Source organism: Equus asinus, chromosome 5, assembly GCF_041296235.1.
Source record: "Equus asinus isolate D_3611 breed Donkey chromosome 5, EquAss-T2T_v2, whole genome shotgun sequence".
NCBI classification, from domain to species: domain Eukaryota; kingdom Metazoa; phylum Chordata; class Mammalia; order Perissodactyla; family Equidae; genus Equus; species Equus asinus.
In genome coordinates, this window is record NC_091794.1 from 51,920,954 (window position 1) to 51,939,239 (window position 18,286).

The following is an 18,286-nucleotide window of genomic DNA, read 5'->3' on the forward strand; positions in this document are numbered from 1 at the left end:
GTGTGTTTCCCTCCTCGCTGGAGGTCTGTGTGGACCGTGGGGCGGGGTATGTGTGTCCAGAGTGGAGAGAGTCACAGAGGTGTGAGAGCCAGCCAAGACAGCCAGTCGGGTCTCTGAGGCTTGCCGCCTGGCTGCCGGGCACTGTCTTTCCAGAGCGTCACTCAGGAGATGGGCCAGCAGCTGAGCAACGACGCCCTCGACTCCACCACCCTGCAGGAAGGGAAGGTGCCCCACGCTGCCAAGCGAGGCCAGGGCCGGCTCAGGGTGAGTGCGGGTGCTGGGGAGACCCAAGCCCCAGGGCCCCAAGACAGCACTGAGGACCCCAGGTCTTCGAAGGCCCTGAGACAGCCCCGGGGCTCCTGCCTGGAGCCCTGCTCCCCAAGGAATCTGAATCCCCATCTCTTCCCCCGACCTTCCCCTGCGGGCCCAGCCCCCGTCTTGGCCAGAGGAGACGGCCCTGTCCACAGAGGTGCAGCAGAGCAGAGACATTTCTAGCCCATCAGCTCACGGGCGTTCAAGAGTCCTTTTGCGTTCTGTAGAGATTTTCCTGTTTGAACTCCCATCCTCACGTGTCCATGTGGCCTGGCAATCCTTCCCCACCTTCTCCCAGTCGGACGCAGCATCCTGATGGATAGGCATGCTTTTTGCCCAAAAGGACATGGGGCTCACAGTGTTCTTTCTGGTCCTCTGCCTTTGCCGTCCAGAGGAACACGTCCACGTGGCCTCTCGAGGTCAGGGCATCGGGCCTCAGCAGGCCGCCCAACTTTCCAGGAGGGAGACCCATTAGCCCAGTGACTCAGCCCTTCACTGAACCCGCACCTTCTGTTGCCATTTCCACAGCACCGCCCTGATCACCCTGCCTGTCCTCCCGTCCTCATCCCTCCCAGCCCACGAAAAGCCTCTGTGTTCTCCTGTCTAGAATGGGCAGTTGGTCAGCCACCCCAGGGTTGATGCTCTTCATCCAGGGAAGGGCTGTCACTCCTCTGCCAGCACCAAAGACCTAGGAGACCAAGAGGTTTAATCCTTCTGCACCTCACATCCTACTTGGAATCCCGAGAATTCTTCCCTGCCCTGGGCAATGATGCCCACTTCTGGCCACAAGTCACCGCGGGCTTGGGCATTCGGTCCGACCTCCAGTCCCCGGCACTCCTGGGGCCCGCGGTGCGGCCTCTGATGGCAAGCGGCCCCTCTGTCTGACCCCAGGCTGAAAATCCATCCCGAGCGAAGAGCAAAGCGTCCCGCCTGGTGTGGACCGTCCAGGCTGGAACGCGGCAGAAGCGAGTGGAGCACCTGGTGCCCGCCTTCCTGGAGGGCGACACCGCCTACGTCCACAGCTTCCTGTGCACTTATAGAGGTTTTGCCACCACACGACAGGTGCTGGAGCTGCTGTTTCAAAGGTGAGTGCCGTGCCCCTCCGCAGCACTGTGGGCATTCAGCCACCTACTAGCTGTGAGGCTGGGGATGTCACGGCACCTCCCCGAGCCTCGGTTTGCTCCTTGCAAGGCGGGCTGAAGAGAGGATCAGCCTCCAGGGGAGATTGTAGGCACTCAAGCAGGTGCTGCCTGCAAAGGCTTCTCGAGAAGCCTAACCCTCTGGGAGGGTCGACTGGAGCGGAGGGGCTGTGGTTGTGCTCATTGAGGATATTCCTCTTGCCTATGGCGAAGCCTCCGCCTCGTCCCTCAGCGTGCCCGTGGCCTTCACTGAGCTGTTGTCTTCCCTTTGGAAAAGGAGATGGGAGAGCTCTTCTAGGTCTCTGACCTGGGTGAAGCCAGAGCAGCGATCCCTGGGCTGAGCCGAGGCCCCCGACCCACTCAAGCAGGAGGGAGGGGCCGGTTGGAGCTCCTTCCTTCATCACGCACACACAGAGGGCCCCACTAGGTGCAGAAAGTTTTCTAGGCACTGACCAGAATCCCGTGCACAGAGCAGGCGACAGCCATGCCCTCCAGGGCTCCATTCTCCTTGGGAGTCAGACAGCGCCGCTAGGCTTCTCACGCAGGCCTGATCCACAGTCCAGTGCATGCGACGTCCTCCTGTGTCTTCTAGATACGGTTGTGTCCTTGCCTATGGCGATGAGGACGGCGGACCCCTAGACCAACTCAAAAAGTGAGTGGGCTTTGGAATCCCTAGGAGGGCGCCCAGCGTCCACACTTGGAGGGCAGTTGCCTGCAGCGTCCCGCTCACTCATCTGCTAGAACCTCCCCAGCGGGTGCTCAGCTCCTGCTCAGGGGGCTCAGGGAGTGCTCCGGGGCCACATAAGCCCCTCCCTGGTCGAGATACGGGGCAGGGGAGCATGACCCTCATGGGACACCTGGCGAATCAGGCAGCACGTAGGCCCAGGAGGGAAAGTTGGAGGCAAGAGGAGGGCCCTGGGAAGCATGGGCGGGAGACAATGTCCGTTGTTCCCTCACTGGTCAGATGTTCTGGGAGCACCTCCTGTGTGCCAGGGAGGGCAATGCAAAGAGGAGACTGCACCGCTCGCTGCCCTCACGCAGCTGACGTTCCAGTGGGCAGTGGGCAGAGAGATGCTCCAAGCAGTGTGTCAGGCTTCCCTGAGGCCTAGGAGAGGTGACGCCACCACGGCACAGGGCTCCCCCTTCCAAAGGCGTTTTCCTAGCCCCTCCTTGGTGCCCTGGCCTACCTCTGCCAAGACTGCCAGATTGGAGGTGGCCGCCAAGTAGGACTGGCCCCTGGACAGCCAGGAGCGGGAGGCCCAGGAGCCCAGGCCCGCACAGGGATGCCCGGGAGGCCAGCGTGCAAGGAAAGGACCCTTCTCTGACTCTGCTGCCCACCTGTCCGTCCTCAGGGCCATCTCCTTCATTCTGGGCGCCTGGCTCCGATGGTACCCTGAGGATTTTATCCAGCCCCCAGATGTTCCCAGCCTGGAACTGCTCTTGGCCTACATTGGTCTCAATATGCCCGGCTCGGAGCTGGAGCACCGCGCCCGCGTTCTTCTTTCCCAGCTGGAGCACCCTGAGCACACTGAGGCCAAGACTGAGGGTGAGGAGGACTCGGGTGTGTGACGTGGGCGTGTGCAGAGGGGATGGCGCTGCGCCCCCCGGAGCAGAGTGTCCAGAGGCTGGGGTTCGGCTGGGAGCAAGGGGCGGCGGGCTCAGATCACTCTTGCCAGGGACTCGAGTCTGGGAAGACTTTCGGGGGCGTGGTGCTTGGACTGAGACTGCTTGATTGGCGGCAGAGGGTCCCTTTCTTTGGAATGACTTGGGCGGGCAGTCATGTTGGTGGCGTTTTCTCTTCTTCCATCTCCAGCTGCAGCTCCACCGAAAGATGCGGAAGCCCCTGAAGATCCGGCACCATCTCTCCCTCTCGTGCCCAGCCCAGCTCAGAGCCGCACAGGCATCTTCCTAGCCACAGCCGGCTCAAGACCTTCAGCAAGCACTTGCAGCATCCCAGCCACTACCCTCAGCTCCTGAGCTGCAGCCCCAGAGAATCCTCGCCTTCCCCTAGCCATGGCGTGGGTTTTAAAGTTTTGTTTTCGGCTTTTCTTTACTTAACCTTTCCCTGTATTTTATCTCGTCAGTTCAATAAAGTTTAGTTCTTGGGTTCTTTTCAATTGTTCGCTGAAGTGGCGTGAAGCAGACTCACAATGTCACACCAACGTCATCCGCATCTAGTACCCGCCCATTTTTGTCCAAGAGAAACCCTGTCCCTGGGAAGCAGTCAGTCTCCCTTCCTCCCACCGCAAGTCCCCGGTAGCCACTGAGTTTCCTTCTGTCGGACTCCGTGCGTTTCCCTCCTCCGGAGTTTGCATGGAAGTGCCAGCCTTTCAGAGGTGGCCTCCTGTGCCTGGCTGGGTCTGGTCTGAGGTGAGCGACTCCGGATGTTTGAAATTGAGATAGCGGTTTTCATTAAGAAGAAAAATCCCCCGGAGATCAAAGATTCTGTCTCAAAGAGGATGCCCCGCTATTCCCTCTTTTCACTTCCTGGGGATGGGGACCCATTGGAGGTGTGACACCAGAGCTGGAAACAGCGAGGGAAATGTCGGGGCCAGGGAGACCCCTTTCAAATCTTTCGCTTTCCTGGATGGGCCACGGTAACGTTTTCAAAATGGGCAAATTTTAAAAATATTCTCATCGCGTATGAAACACTGGCGTTTACAAGAAGCGTATCGTGGAGTAAAATATATTCCCCAAAGTTTTAACGTTTGAGATAGATAACTAATGTTACTTTGGTAAAAGAATGACTTAAAGATGAGTCATAAGAAACGATGCCCTCGTTCTACCAAGAAACAACTGCCCAGAACAAGGGGTGGCCAGCTTTGCAGAGCTCTTCATTGAGCTCCGGTGCGGGGTCGTGTGTGTGTGTGAGTGTGTGTGTGTGAGTGTGTGTGTGTGTGTGTGAGGGCGGTGTGGGTGTGTGGGTGTGTGAGGGTGTGGTGCGGGAAGGAGCCTGGGGCTGTTCCTTCCTGGTACCTGATGCCCCAGAGTGGGCTGTGAGTAGTCACACCTATCCCCTTGCGCGTTCTCAGGGACCACTGACCACATCCAAATCTCAGTAGTGACACGGCATCGCTTTGCCGTCCTCTGTGGAATCGCTCAAGTCAGTCCACACTCAAGAGGAGGGGATTACAGCAGGCGGTCTAGACCAGGAAGTCCTGATCCCAGGTGGCCAGTGACGGGAGAAGGAGAAGACCCCAGCACTTCAATGCCTTGCCCAGAATCCCAGATGAGGAAGAAGGCGGCGCCAGGGAGGAAGCCAGCTCTGCGTCCTCAAGGCTGGGGCTCTGGCTGCACACAGGCATTCCCAGGGGCCTCTGGAGAAGGCTGTGTTGGTGGAAGTGCCTACAGATCTGGAGATGGCATGGGGGTGAGGGGGAGTATTCGGCAGTGTACACGGGCATTTGGTCAGTTCTTGTTTGAGGAGGAGCCCAGGTCCGGGGCACCCTTGATTGTAGCCCTGCCCACATCACACCCACGGTGGAGGCAGTGGCGGCCACTTTTCTGCTGAGCTCAGGCCTATGCAGTCCTGAATTGAATCTCTCACTGGAACATTGGGAAACTGAGGCCCCTAGAGGGGTATGGAATGGCCCTCGACAGGGTGAGTCCCGTGGGTAAGTGTGTGTTCTGACCTTCTAGGGCAAGACTGGGACCCCACGCGGAGGCTTGGCTTCTGAAACTAGGAACCATGAGATCTTGAGAAGCTCTTGCCAATCCCTCCCTTTTGTGGGAGCTGTTTTCTTCTTGGCCTCCACAACCTGAACACACAACACGCGGACGCACACAAACACACACACACACACGCACACACGCGCATGCACACACACACACACACACACACATTGACCTTGGATGCAAGGATGGACTCTAGGGTGGGATCCGAAGAGAAGCAGACACAGGGCAAGTGGCAAGAGGAAGAAACACGAGGTGGGAGGCATTGCCTGCAAGTGACACACGCCTCCAGTTTGAGAGGTATTGTCGTCTAAGGTAGGACACACGCCAGAGGACATGTCTAGCAAGTCCACGCTCCAGTCCTCCCCAGTGTGCAGACAGGAGGCCGACAGGCCCTGAGAGACACAACGGCTTATGCAGGATCCAGAAGAGGTAAGGAAGAGGACTTGTTTCTGCGTCAGTCTCAAAGCTGGGACCTCGGCCGCACCCAGACCCTCTAGGGAGCCTGTGAGACGGGTGTGTTGGTGTTCCTGGGTACGCGTACGACGTCGCATGGAGAAGGGGGGTGAGCAAGGCCATGGCCAGAGGACTGTTTGCATGGGTGGTATCTGAGGGGGGCACTCAGGTAAGGGCACTGCAGGAAATGAGGTCACTTCCTTGACAACAGACCCCAACAGACTTGGAACCCCCGCAACTAGGCAGCCACGTGCGCAAAGCCAGCTCACTTGGCTGGAGACTCTTGATAGAGAACCATGTTCTCCTGCTTTCTCCCGCCTGACCAGGGCTCTGGTTCCCAGAAAGCCCGGAGGGAGAACCTTTTGAGACGTTGTGGACGCTGGCTCAGCTCCCACGCCCCCCACCGCTGGACCTTTGGCAGGAGGTCCTCTCAGGTAACATGAGGAAGCCTAGAGCAGCCCAATCGAGGCCAGACCAGCTCCCCGAGCCCTCCCAGGGCAGCCCTCATCCCGTCTCCTCGTGAGTGTGGGGGCCAGAGGGACATGTGGGCAGGATCTGCCCTTGGCCGCAGAAGGTTGGTGGGCTGGCAGTAACCTGCTTTTCCCGTCACGTTCCCAAGCCAGGACAGGGCTGGCGGGACTGAAAGGGGACCCCTAAGCTGCCTCCTCATTCCAGGCCCTCAGGCTGCCGTGTGTTTCCCTCCTCGCTGGAGGTCTGTGTGGACCGTGGGGCGGGGTATGTGTGTCCAGAGTGGAGAGAGTCACAGAGGTGTGAGAGCCAGCCAAGACAGCCAGTCGGGTCTCTGAGGCTTGCCGCCTGGCTGCCGGGCACTGTCTTTCCAGAGCGTCACTCAGGAGATGGGCCAGCAGCTGAGCAACGACGCCCTCGACTCCACCACCCTGCAGGAAGGGAAGGTGCCCCACGCTGCCAAGCGAGGCCAGGGCCGGCTCAGGGTGAGTGCGGGTGCTGGGGAGACCCAAGCCCCAGGGCCCCAAGACAGCACTGAGGACCCCAGGTCTTCGAAGGCCCTGAGACAGCCCCGGGGCTCCTGCCTGGAGCCCTGCTCCCCAAGGAATCTGAATCCCCATCTCTTCCCCCGACCTTCCCCTGCGGGCCCAGCCCCCGTCTTGGCCAGAGGAGACGGCCCTGTCCACAGAGGTGCAGCAGAGCAGAGACATTTCTAGCCCATCAGCTCACGGGCGTTCAAGAGTCCTTTTGCGTTCTGTAGAGATTTTCCTGTTTGAACTCCCATCCTCACGTGTCCATGTGGCCTGGCAATCCTTCCCCACCTTCTCCCAGTCGGACGCAGCATCCTGATGGATAGGCATGCTTTTTGCCCAAAAGGACATGGGGCTCACAGTGTTCTTTCTGGTCCTCTGCCTTTGCCGTCCAGAGGAACACGTCCACGTGGCCTCTCGAGGTCAGGGCATCGGGCCTCAGCAGGCCGCCCAACTTTCCAGAAGGGAGACCCATTAGCCCAGTGACTCAGCCCTTCACTGAACCCGCACCTTCTGTTGCCATTTCCACAGCACCGCCCTGATCACCCTGCCTGTCCTCCCGTCCTCATCCCTCCCAGCCCACGAAAAGCCTCTGTGTTCTCCTGTCTAGAATGGGCAGTTGGTCAGCCACCCCAGGGTTGATGCTCTTCATCCAGGGAAGGGCTGTCACTCCTCTGCCAGCACCAAAGACCTAGGAGACCAAGAGGTTTAATCCTTCTGCACCTCACATCCTACTTGGAATCCCGAGAATTCTTCCCTGCCCTGGGCAATGATGCCCACTTCTGGCCACAAGTCACCGCGGGCTTGGGCATTCGGTCCGACCTCCAGTCCCCGGCACTCCTGGGGCCCGCGGTGCGGCCTCTGATGGCAAGCGGCCCCTCTGTCTGACCCCAGGCTGAAAATCCATCCCGAGCGAAGAGCAAAGCGTCCCGCCTGGTGTGGACCGTCCAGGCTGGAACGCGGCAGAAGCGAGTGGAGCACCTGGTGCCCGCCTTCCTGGAGGGCGACACCGCCTACGTCCACAGCTTCCTGTGCACTTATAGAGGTTTTGCCACCACACGACAGGTGCTGGAGCTGCTGTTTCAAAGGTGAGTGCCGTGCCCCTCCGCAGCACTGTGGGCATTCAGCCACCTACTAGCTGTGAGGCTGGGGATGTCACGGCACCTCCCCGAGCCTCGGTTTGCTCCTTGCAAGGCGGGCTGAAGAGAGGATCAGCCTCCAGGGGAGATTGTAGGGACTCAAGCAGGTGCTGCCTGCAAAGGCTTCTCGAGAAGCCTAACCCTCTGGGAGGGTCGACTGGAGCGGAGGGGCTGTGGTTGTGCTCATTGAGGATATTCCTCTTGCCTATGGCGAAGCCTCCGCCTCGTCCCTCAGCGTGCCCGTGGCCTTCACTGAGCTGTTGTCTTCCCTTTGGAAAAGGAGATGGGAGAGCTCTTCTAGGTCTCTGACCTGGGTGAAGCCAGAGCAGCGATCCCTGGGCTGAGCCGAGGCCCCCGACCCACTCAAGCAGGAGGGAGGGGCCGGTTGGAGCTCCTTCCTTCATCACGCACACACAGAGGGCCCCACTAGGTGCAGAAAGTTTTCTAGGCACTGACCAGAATCCCGTGCACAGAGCAGGCGACAGCCATGCCCTCCAGGGCTCCATTCTCCTTGGGAGTCAGACAGCGCCGCTAGGCTTCTCACGCAGGCCTGATCCACAGTCCAGTGCATGCGACGTCCTCCTGTGTCTTCTAGATACGGTTGTGTCCTTGCCTATGGCGATGAGGACGGCGGACCCCTAGACCAACTCAAAAAGTGAGTGGGCTTTGGAATCCCTAGGAGGGCGCCCAGCGTCCACACTTGGAGGGCAGTTGCCTGCAGCGTCCCGCTCACTCATCTGCTAGAACCTCCCCAGCGGGTGCTCAGCTCCTGCTCAGGGGGCTCAGGGAGTGCTCCGGGGCCACATAAGCCCCTCGCTGGTCGAGATACGGGGCAGGGGAGCATGACCCTCATGGGACACCTGGCGAATCAGGCAGCACGTAGGCCCAGGAGGGAAAGTTGGAGGCAAGAGGAGGGCCCTGGGAAGCATGGGCGGGAGACAATGTCCGTTGTTCCCTCACTGGTCAGATGTTCTGGGAGCACCTCCTGTGTGCCAGGGAGGGCAATGCAAAGAGGAGACTGCACCGCTCGCTGCCCTCACGCAGCTGACGTTCCAGTGGGCAGTGGGCAGAGAGATGCTCCAAGCAGTGTGTCAGGCTTCCCTGAGGCCTAGGAGAGGTGACGCCACCACGGCACAGGGCTCCCCCTTCCAAAGGCGTTTTCCTAGCCCCTCCTTGGTGCCCTGGCCTACCTCTGCCAAGACTGCCAGATTGGAGGTGGCCGCCAAGTAGGACTGGCCCCTGGACAGCCAGGAGCGGGAGGCCCAGGAGCCCAGGCCCGCACAGGGATGCCCGGGAGGCCAGCGTGCAAGGAAAGGACCCTTCTCTGACTCTGCTGCCCACCTGTCCGTCCTCAGGGCCATCTCCTTCATTCTGGGCGCCTGGCTCCGATGGTACCCTGAGGATTTTATCCAGCCCCCAGATGTTCCCAGCCTGGAACTGCTCTTGGCCTACATTGGTCTCAATATGCCCGGCTCGGAGCTGGAGCACCGCGCCCGCGTTCTTCTTTCCCAGCTGGAGCACCCTGAGCACACTGAGGCCAAGACTGAGGGTGAGGAGGACTCGGGTGTGTGACGTGGGCGTGTGCAGAGGGGATGGCGCTGCGCCCCCCGGAGCAGAGTGTCCAGAGGCTGGGGTTCGGCTGGGAGCAAGGGGCGGCGGGCTCAGATCACTCTTGCCAGGGACTCGAGTCTGGGAAGACTTTCGGGGGCGTGGTGCTTGGACTGAGACTGCTTGATTGGCGGCAGAGGGTCCCTTTCTTTGGAATGACTTGGGCGGGCAGTCATGTTGGTGGCGTTTTCTCTTCTTCCATCTCCAGCTGCAGCTCCACCGAAAGATGCGGAAGCCCCTGAAGATCCGGCACCATCTCTCCCTCTCGTGCCCAGCCCAGCTCAGAGCCGCACAGGCATCTTCCGAGCCACAGCCGGCTCAAGACCTTCAGCAAGCACTTGCAGCATCCCAGCCACTACCCTCAGCTCCTGAGCTGCAGCCCCAGAGAATCCTCGCCTTCCCCTAGCCATGGCGTGGGTTTTAAAGTTTTGTTTTCGGCTTTTCTTTACTTAACCTTTCCCTGTATTTTATCTCGTCAGTTCAATAAAGTTTAGTTCTTGGGTTCTTTTCAATTGTTCGCTGAAGTGGCGTGAAGCAGACTCACAATGTCACACCAACGTCATCCGCATCTAGTACCCGCCCATTTTTGTCCAAGAGAAACCCTGTCCCTGGGAAGCAGTCAGTCTCCCTTCCTCCCACCGCAAGTCCCCGGTAGCCACTGAGTTTCCTTCTGTCGGACTCCGTGCGTTTCCCTCCTCCGGAGTTTGCATGGAAGTGCCAGCCTTCCAGAGGTGGCCTCCTGTGCCTGGCTGGGTCTGGTCTGAGGTGAGCGACTCCGGATGTTTGAAATTGAGATAGCGGTTTTCATTAAGAAGAAAAATCCCCCGGAGATCAAAGATTCTGTCTCAAAGAGGATGCCCCGCTATTCCCTCTTTTCACTTCCTGGGGATGGGGACCCATTGGAGGTGTGACACCAGAGCTGGAAACAGCGAGGGAAATGTTGGGGCCAGGGAGACCCCTTTCAAATCTTTCGCTTTCCTGGATGGGCCACGGTAACGTTTTCAAAATGGGCAAATTTTAAAAATATTCTCATCGCATATGAAACACTGGCGTTTACAAGAAGCGTATCGTGGAGTAAAATATATTCCCCAAAGTTTTAACGTTTGAGATAGATAACTAATGTTACTTTGGTAAAAGAATGACTTAAAGATGAGTCATAAGAAACGATGCCCTCGTTCTACCAAGAAACAACTGCCCAGAACAAGGGGTGGCCAGCTTTGCAGAGCTCTTCATTGAGCTCCGGTGCGGGGGCGCGGGTGTGTGTCTGTGTGTGTGTGTGAGTGTGTGTGTGTGTGTGTGTGTGTGTGTGTGTGTGAGGGCGGTGTGGGTGTGTGGGTGTGTGAGGGTGTGGTGCGGGAAGGAGCCTGGGGCTGTTCCTTCCTGGTACCTGATGCCCCAGAGTGGGCTGTGAGTAGTCACACCTATCCCCTTGCGCGTTCTCAGGGACCACTGACCACATCCAAATCTCAGTAGTGACACGGCATCGCTTTGCCGTCCTCTGTGGAATCGCTCAAGTCAGTCCACACTCAAGAGGAGGGGATTACAGCAGGCGGTCTAGACCAGGAAGTCCTGATCCCAGGTGGCCAGTGACGGGAGAAGGAGAAGACCCCAGCACTTCAATGCCTTGCCCAGAATCCCAGATGAGGAAGAAGGCGGCGCCAGGGAGGAAGCCAGCTCTGCGTCCTCAAGGCTGGGGCTCTGGCTGCACACAGGCATTCCCAGGGGCCTCTGGAGAAGGCTGTGTTGGTGGAAGTGCCTACAGATCTGGAGATGGCATGGGGGTGAGGGGGAGTATTCGGCAGTGTACACGGGCATTTGGTCAGTTCTTGTTTGAGGAGGAGCCCAGGTCCGGGGCACCCTTGATTGTAGCCCTGCCCACATCACACCCACGGTGGAGGCAGTGGCGGCCACTTTTCTGCTGAGCTCAGGCCTATGCAGTCCTGAATTGAATCTCTCACTGGAACATTGGGAAACTGAGGCCCCTAGAGGGGTATGGAATGGCCCTCGACAGGGTGAGTCCCGTGGGTAAGTGTGTGTTCTGACCTTCTAGGGCAAGACTGGGACCCCACGCGGAGGCTTGGCTTCTGAAACTAGGAACCATGAGATCTTGAGAAGCTCTTGCCAATCCCTCCCTTTTGTGGGAGCTGTTTTCTTCTTGGCCTCCACAACCTGAGCACACAACACGCGGACGCACACAAACACACACACACACACGCACACACGCGCAGGCACACACACACACACACACACACACATTGACCTTGGATGCAAGGATGGACTCTAGGGTGGGATCCGAAGAGAAGCAGACACAGGGCAAGTGGCACGAGGAAGAAACACGAGGTGGGAGGCATTGCCTGCAGGTGACACACGCCTCCAGTTTGAGAGGTATTGTCCTCTAAGGTAGGACACACGCCAGAGGACATGTCTAGCAAGTCCACGCTCCAGTCCTCCCCAGTGTGCAGACAGGAGGCCGACAGGCCCTGAGAGACACAACGGCTTATGCAGGATCCAGAAGAGGTAAGGAAGAGGACTTGTTTCTGCGTCAGTCTCAAAGCTGGGACCTCGGCCGCACCCAGACCCTCTAGGGAGCCTGTGAGACGGGTGTGTTGGTGTTCCTGGGTACGCGTACGACGTCGCATGGAGAAGGGGGGTGAGCAAGGCCATGGCCAGAGGACTGTTTGCATGGGTGGTATCTGAGGGGGGCACTCAGGTAAGGGCACTGCAGGAAATGAGGTCACTTCCTTGACAACAGACCCCAACAGACTTGGAACCCCCGCAACTAGGCAGCCACGTGCGCAAAGCCAGCTCACTTGGCTGGAGACTCTTGATAGAGAACCATGTTCTCCTGCTTTCTCCCGCCTGACCAGGGCTCTGGTTCCCAGAAAGCCCGGAGGGAGAACCTTTTGAGACGTTGTGGACGCTGGCTCAGCTCCCACGCCCCCCACCGCTGGACCTTTGGCAGGAGGTCCTCTCAGGTAACATGAGGAAGCCTAGAGCAGCCCAATCGAGGCCAGACCAGCTCCCCGAGCCCTCCCAGGGCAGCCCTCATCCCGTCTCCTCGTGAGTGTGGGGGCCAGAGGGACATGTGGGCAGGATCTGCCCTTGGCCGCAGAAGGTTGGTGGGCTGGCAGTAACCTGCTTTTCCCGTCACGTTCCCAAGCCAGGACAGGGCTGGCGGGACTGAAAGGGGACCCCTAAGCTGCCTCCTCATTCCAGGCCCTCAGGCTGCCGTGTGTTTCCCTCCTCGCTGGAGGTCTGTGTGGACCGTGGGGCGGGGTATGTGTGTCCAGAGTGGAGAGAGTCACAGAGGTGTGAGAGCCAGCCAAGACAGCCAGTCGGGTCTCTGAGGCTTGCCGCCTGGCTGCCGGGCACTGTCTTTCCAGAGCGTCACTCAGGAGATGGGCCAGCAGCTGAGCAACGACGCCCTCGACTCCACCACCCTGCAGGAAGGGAAGGTGCCCCACGCTGCCAAGCGAGGCCAGGGCCGGCTCAGGGTGAGTGCGGGTGCTGGGGAGACCCAAGCCCCAGGGCCCCAAGACAGCACTGAGGACCCCAGGTCTTCGAAGGCCCTGAGACAGCCCCGGGGCTCCTGCCTGGAGCCCTGCTCCCCAAGGAATCTGAATCCCCATCTCTTCCCCCGACCTTCCCCTGCGGGCCCAGCCCCCGTCTTGGCCAGAGGAGACGGCCCTGTCCACAGAGGTGCAGCAGAGCAGAGACATTTCTAGCCCATCAGCTCACGGGCGTTCAAGAGTCCTTTTGCGTTCTGTAGAGATTTTCCTGTTTGAACTCCCATCCTCACGTGTCCATGTGGCCTGGCAATCCTTCCCCACCTTCTCCCAGTCGGACGCAGCATCCTGATGGATAGGCATGCTTTTTGCCCAAAAGGACATGGGGCTCACAGTGTTCTTTCTGGTCCTCTGCCTTTGCCGTCCAGAGGAACACGTCCACGTGGCCTCTCGAGGTCAGGGCATCGGGCCTCAGCAGGCCGCCCAACTTTCCAGGAGGGAGACCCATTAGCCCAGTGACTCAGCCCTTCACTGAACCCGCACCTTCTGTTGCCATTTCCACAGCACCGCCCTGATCACCCTGCCTGTCCTCCCGTCCTCATCCCTCCCAGCCCACGAAAAGCCTCTGTGTTCTCCTGTCTAGAATGGGCAGTTGGTCAGCCACCCCAGGGTTGATGCTCTTCATCCAGGGAAGGGCTGTCACTCCTCTGCCAGCACCAAAGACCTAGGAGACCAAGAGGTTTAATCCTTCTGCACCTCACATCCTACTTGGAATCCCGAGAATTCTTCCCTGCCCTGGGCAATGATGCCCACTTCTGGCCACAAGTCACCGCGGGCTTGGGCATTCGGTCCGACCTCCAGTCCCCGGCACTCCTGGGGCCCGCGGTGCGGCCTCTGATGGCAAGCGGCCCCTCTGTCTGACCCCAGGCTGAAAATCCATCCCGAGCGAAGAGCAAAGCGTCCCGCCTGGTGTGGACCGTCCAGGCTGGAACGCGGCAGAAGCGAGTGGAGCACCTGGTGCCCGCCTTCCTGGAGGGCGACACCGCCTACGTCCACAGCTTCCTGTGCACTTATAGAGGTTTTGCCACCACACGACAGGTGCTGGAGCTGCTGTTTCAAAGGTGAGTGCCGTGCCCCTCCGCAGCACTGTGGGCATTCAGCCACCTACTAGCTGTGAGGCTGGGGATGTCACGGCACCTCCCCGAGCCTCGGTTTGCTCCTTGCAAGGCGGGCTGAAGAGAGGATCAGCCTCCAGGGGAGATTGTAGGCACTCAAGCAGGTGCTGCCTGCAAAGGCTTCTCGAGAAGCCTAACCCTCTGGGAGGGTCGACTGGAGCGGAGGGGCTGTGGTTGTGCTCATTGAGGATATTCCTCTTGCCTATGGCGAAGCCTCCGCCTCGTCCCTCAGCGTGCCCGTGGCCTTCACTGAGCTGTTGTCTTCCCTTTGGAAAAGGAGATGGGAGAGCTCTTCTAGGTCTCTGACCTGGGTGAAGCCAGAGCAGCGATCCCTGGGCTGAGCCGAGGCCCCCGACCCACTCAAGCAGGAGGGAGGGGCCGGTTGGAGCTCCTTCCTTCATCACGCACACACAGAGGGCCCCACTAGGTGCAGAAAGTTTTCTAGGCACTGACCAGAATCCCGTGCACAGAGCAGGCGACAGCCATGCCCTCCAGGGCTCCATTCTCCTTGGGAGTCAGACAGCGCCGCTAGGCTTCTCACGCAGGCCTGATCCACAGTCCAGTGCATGCGACGTCCTCCTGTGTCTTCTAGATACGGTTGTGTCCTTGCCTATGGCGATGAGGACGGCGGACCCCTAGACCAACTCAAAAAGTGAGTGGGCTTTGGAATCCCTAGGAGGGCGCCCAGCGTCCACACTTGGAGGGCAGTTGCCTGCAGCGTCCCGCTCACTCATCTGCTAGAACCTCCCCAGCGGGTGCTCAGCTCCTGCTCAGGGGGCTCAGGGAGTGCTCCGGGGCCACATAAGCCCCTCGCTGGTCGAGATACGGGGCAGGGGAGCATGACCCTCATGGGACACCTGGCGAATCAGGCAGCACGTAGGCCCAGGAGGGAAAGTTGGAGGCAAGAGGAGGGCCCTGGGAAGCATGGGCGGGAGACAATGTCCGTTGTTCCCTCACTGGTCAGATGTTCTGGGAGCACCTCCTGTGTGCCAGGGAGGGCAATGCAAAGAGGAGACTGCACCGCTCGCTGCCCTCACGCAGCTGACGTTCCAGTGGGCAGTGGGCAGAGAGATGCTCCAAGCAGTGTGTCAGGCTTCCCTGAGGCCTAGGAGAGGTGACGCCACCACGGCACAGGGCTCCCCCTTCCAAAGGCGTTTTCCTAGCCCCTCCTTGGTGCCCTGGCCTACCTCTGCCAAGACTGCCAGATTGGAGGTGGCCGCCAAGTAGGACTGGCCCCTGGACAGCCAGGAGCGGGAGGCCCAGGAGCCCAGGCCCGCACAGGGATGCCCGGGAGGCCAGCGTGCAAGGAAAGGACCCTTCTCTGACTCTGCTGCCCACCTGTCCGTCCTCAGGGCCATCTCCTTCATTCTGGGCGCCTGGCTCCGATGGTACCCTGAGGATTTTATCCAGCCCCCAGATGTTCCCAGCCTGGAACTGCTCTTGGCCTACATTGGTCTCAATATGCCCGGCTCGGAGCTGGAGCACCGCGCCCGCGTTCTTCTTTCCCAGCTGGAGCACCCTGAGCACACTGAGGCCAAGACTGAGGGTGAGGAGGACTCGGGTGTGTGACGTGGGCGTGTGCAGAGGGGATGGCGCTGCGCCCCCCGGAGCAGAGTGTCCAGAGGCTGGGGTTCGGCTGGGAGCAAGGGGCGGCGGGCTCAGATCACTCTTGCCAGGGACTCGAGTCTGGGAAGACTTTCGGGGGCGTGGTGCTTGGACTGAGACTGCTTGATTGGCGGCAGAGGGTCCCTTTCTTTGGAATGACTTGGGCGGGCAGTCATGTTGGTGGCGTTTTCTCTTCTTCCATCTCCAGCTGCAGCTCCACCGAAAGATGCGGAAGCCCCTGAAGATCCGGCACCATCTCTCCCTCTCGTGCCCAGCCCAGCTCAGAGCCGCACAGGCATCTTCCGAGCCACAGCCGGCTCAAGACCTTCAGCAAGCACTTGCAGCATCCCAGCCACTACCCTCAGCTCCTGAGCTGCAGCTCCAGAGAATCCTCGCCTTCCCCTAGCCATGGCGTGGGTTTTAAAGTTTTGTTTTCGGCTTTTCTTTACTTAACCTTTCCCTGTATTTTATCTCGTCAGTTCAATAAAGTTTAGTTCTTGGGTTCTTTTCAATTGTTCGCTGAAGTGGCGTGAAGCAGACTCACAATGTCACACCAACGTCATCCGCATCTAGTACCCGCCCATTTTTGTCCAAGAGAAACCCTGTCCCTGGGAAGCAGTCAGTCTCCCTTCCTCCCACCGCAAGTCCCCGGTAGCCACTGAGTTTCCTTCTGTCGGACTCCGTGCGTTTCCCTCCTCCGGAGTTTGCATGGAAGTGCCAGCCTTCCAGAGGTGGCCTCCTGTGCCTGGCTGGGTCTGGTCTGAGGTGAGCGACTCCGGATGTTTGAAATTGAGATAGCGGTTTTCATTAAGAAGAAAAATCCCCCGGAGATCAAAGATTCTGTCTCAAAGAGGATGCCCCGCTATTCCCTCTTTTCACTTCCTGGGGATGGGGACCCATTGGAGGTGTGACACCAGAGCTGGAAACAGCGAGGGAAATGTCGGGGCCAGGGAGACCCCTTTCAAATCTTTCGCTTTCCTGGATGGGCCACGGTAACGTTTTCAAAATGGGCAAATTTTAAAAATATTCTCATCGCATATGAAACACTGGCGTTTACAAGAAGCGTATCGTGGAGTAAAATATATTCCCCAAAGTTTTAACGTTTGAGATAGATAACTAATGTTACTTTGGTAAAAGAATGACTTAAAGATGAGTCATAAGAAACGATGCCCTCGTTCTACCAAGAAACAACTGCCCAGAACAAGGGGTGGCCAGCTTTGCAGAGCTCTTCATTGAGCTCCGGTGCGGGGGCGCGGGTGTGTGTCTGTGTGTGTGTGTGAGTGTGTGTGTGTGTGTGTGTGTGTGTGTGTGTGTGTGTGAGGGCGGTGTGGGTGTGTGGGTGTGTGAGGGTGTGGTGCGGGAAGGAGCCTGGGGCTGTTCCTTCCTGGTACCTGATGCCCCAGAGTGGGCTGTGAGTAGTCACACCTATCCCCTTGCGCGTTCTCAGGGACCACTGACCACATCCAAATCTCAGTAGTGACACGGCATCGCTTTGCCGTCCTCTGTGGAATCGCTCAAGTCAGTCCACACTCAAGAGGAGGGGATTACAGCAGGCGGTCTAGACCAGGAAGTCCTGATCCCAGGTGGCCAGTGACGGGAGAAGGAGAAGACCCCAGCACTTCAATGCCTTGCCCAGAATCCCAGATGAGGAAGAAGGCGGCGCCAGGGAGGAAGCCAGCTCTGCGTCCTCAAGGCTGGGGCTCTGGCTGCACACAGGCATTCCCAGGGGCCTCTGGAGAAGGCTGTGTTGGTGGAAGTGCCTACAGATCTGGAGATGGCATGGGGGTGAGGGGGAGTATTCGGCAGTGTACACGGGCATTTGGTCAGTTCTTGTTTGAGGAGGAGCCCAGGTCCGGGGCACCCTTGATTGTAGCCCTGCCCACATCACACCCACGGTGGAGGCAGTGGCGGCCACTTTTCTGCTGAGCTCAGGCCTATGCAGTCCTGAATTGAATCTCTCACTGGAACATTGGGAAACTGAGGCCCCTAGAGGGGTATGGAATGGCCCTCGACAGGGTGAGTCCCGTGGGTAAGTGTGTGTTCTGACCTTCTAGGGCAAGACTGGGACCCCACGCGGAGGCTTGGCTTCTGAAACTAGGAACCATGAGATCTTGAGAAGCTCTTGCCAATCCCTCCCTTTTGTGGGAGCTGTTTTCTTCTTGGCCTCCACAACCTGAACACACAACACGCGGACGCACACAAACACACACACACACACGCACACACGCGCATGCACACACACACACACACACACACACATTGACCTTGGATGCAAGGATGGACTCTAGGGTGGGATCCGAAGAGAAGCAGACACAGGGCAAGTGGCAAGAGGAAGAAACACGAGGTGGGAGGCATTGCCTGCAGGTGACACATGCCTCCAGTTTGAGAGGTATTGTCCTCTAAGGTAGGACACACGCCAGAGGACATGTCTAGCAAGTCCACGCTCCAGTCCTCCCCAGTGTGCAGACAGGAGGCCGACAGGCCCTGAGAGACACAACGGCTTATGCAGGATCCAGAAGAGGTAAGGAAGAGGACTTGTTTCTGCGTCAGTCTCAAAGCTGGGACCTCGGCCGCACCCAGACCCTCTAGGGAGCCTGTGAGACGGGTGTGTTGGTGTTCCTGGGTACGCGTACGACGTCGCATGGAGAAGGGGGGTGAGCAAGGCCATGGCCAGAG

The 18,286-nt window shown here is 58.9% G+C and overlaps 2 protein-coding genes across 2 annotated transcripts in view; both read left to right on the forward strand.

The window, feature by feature from the left end:
* The window catches only part of WDR49 (WD repeat domain 49), a 523,215-nt gene that overhangs the window by 125,174 nt on the left and 379,755 nt on the right, over positions 1 to 18,286 (forward strand).
* LOC139045418 (ral guanine nucleotide dissociation stimulator-like) lies at positions 6,015 to 9,834 on the forward strand. The gene is made up of 4 exons (XM_070511438.1): positions 6,015 to 6,532; positions 7,472 to 7,665; positions 9,072 to 9,265; positions 9,533 to 9,834. Exons 1-4 carry the CDS (start codon positions 6,437 to 6,439, stop codon positions 9,694 to 9,696), a joined length of 648 nt encoding a protein of 215 aa, XP_070367539.1. The 5' UTR covers positions 6,015 to 6,436; the 3' UTR covers positions 9,697 to 9,834.

What these genes read in the sequence shown, in the direction of transcription:
- LOC139045418 (XM_070511438.1), top strand. Translation starts at nt 6,437, where the DNA reads ATGGGCCAGCAGCTGAGCAACGACGCCCTCGACTCCACCACCCTGCAG. An exon ending in GAGGCCAGGGCCGGCTCAGG is followed by an intron (nt 6,533 to 7,471) that starts GTGAGTGCGGGT and finishes GTCTGACCCCAG; the next exon opens with GCTGAAAATCCATCCCGAGC. An exon ending in CACTGAGGCCAAGACTGAGG is followed by an intron (nt 9,266 to 9,532) that starts GTGAGGAGGACT and finishes TTCCATCTCCAG; the next exon opens with CTGCAGCTCCACCGAAAGAT.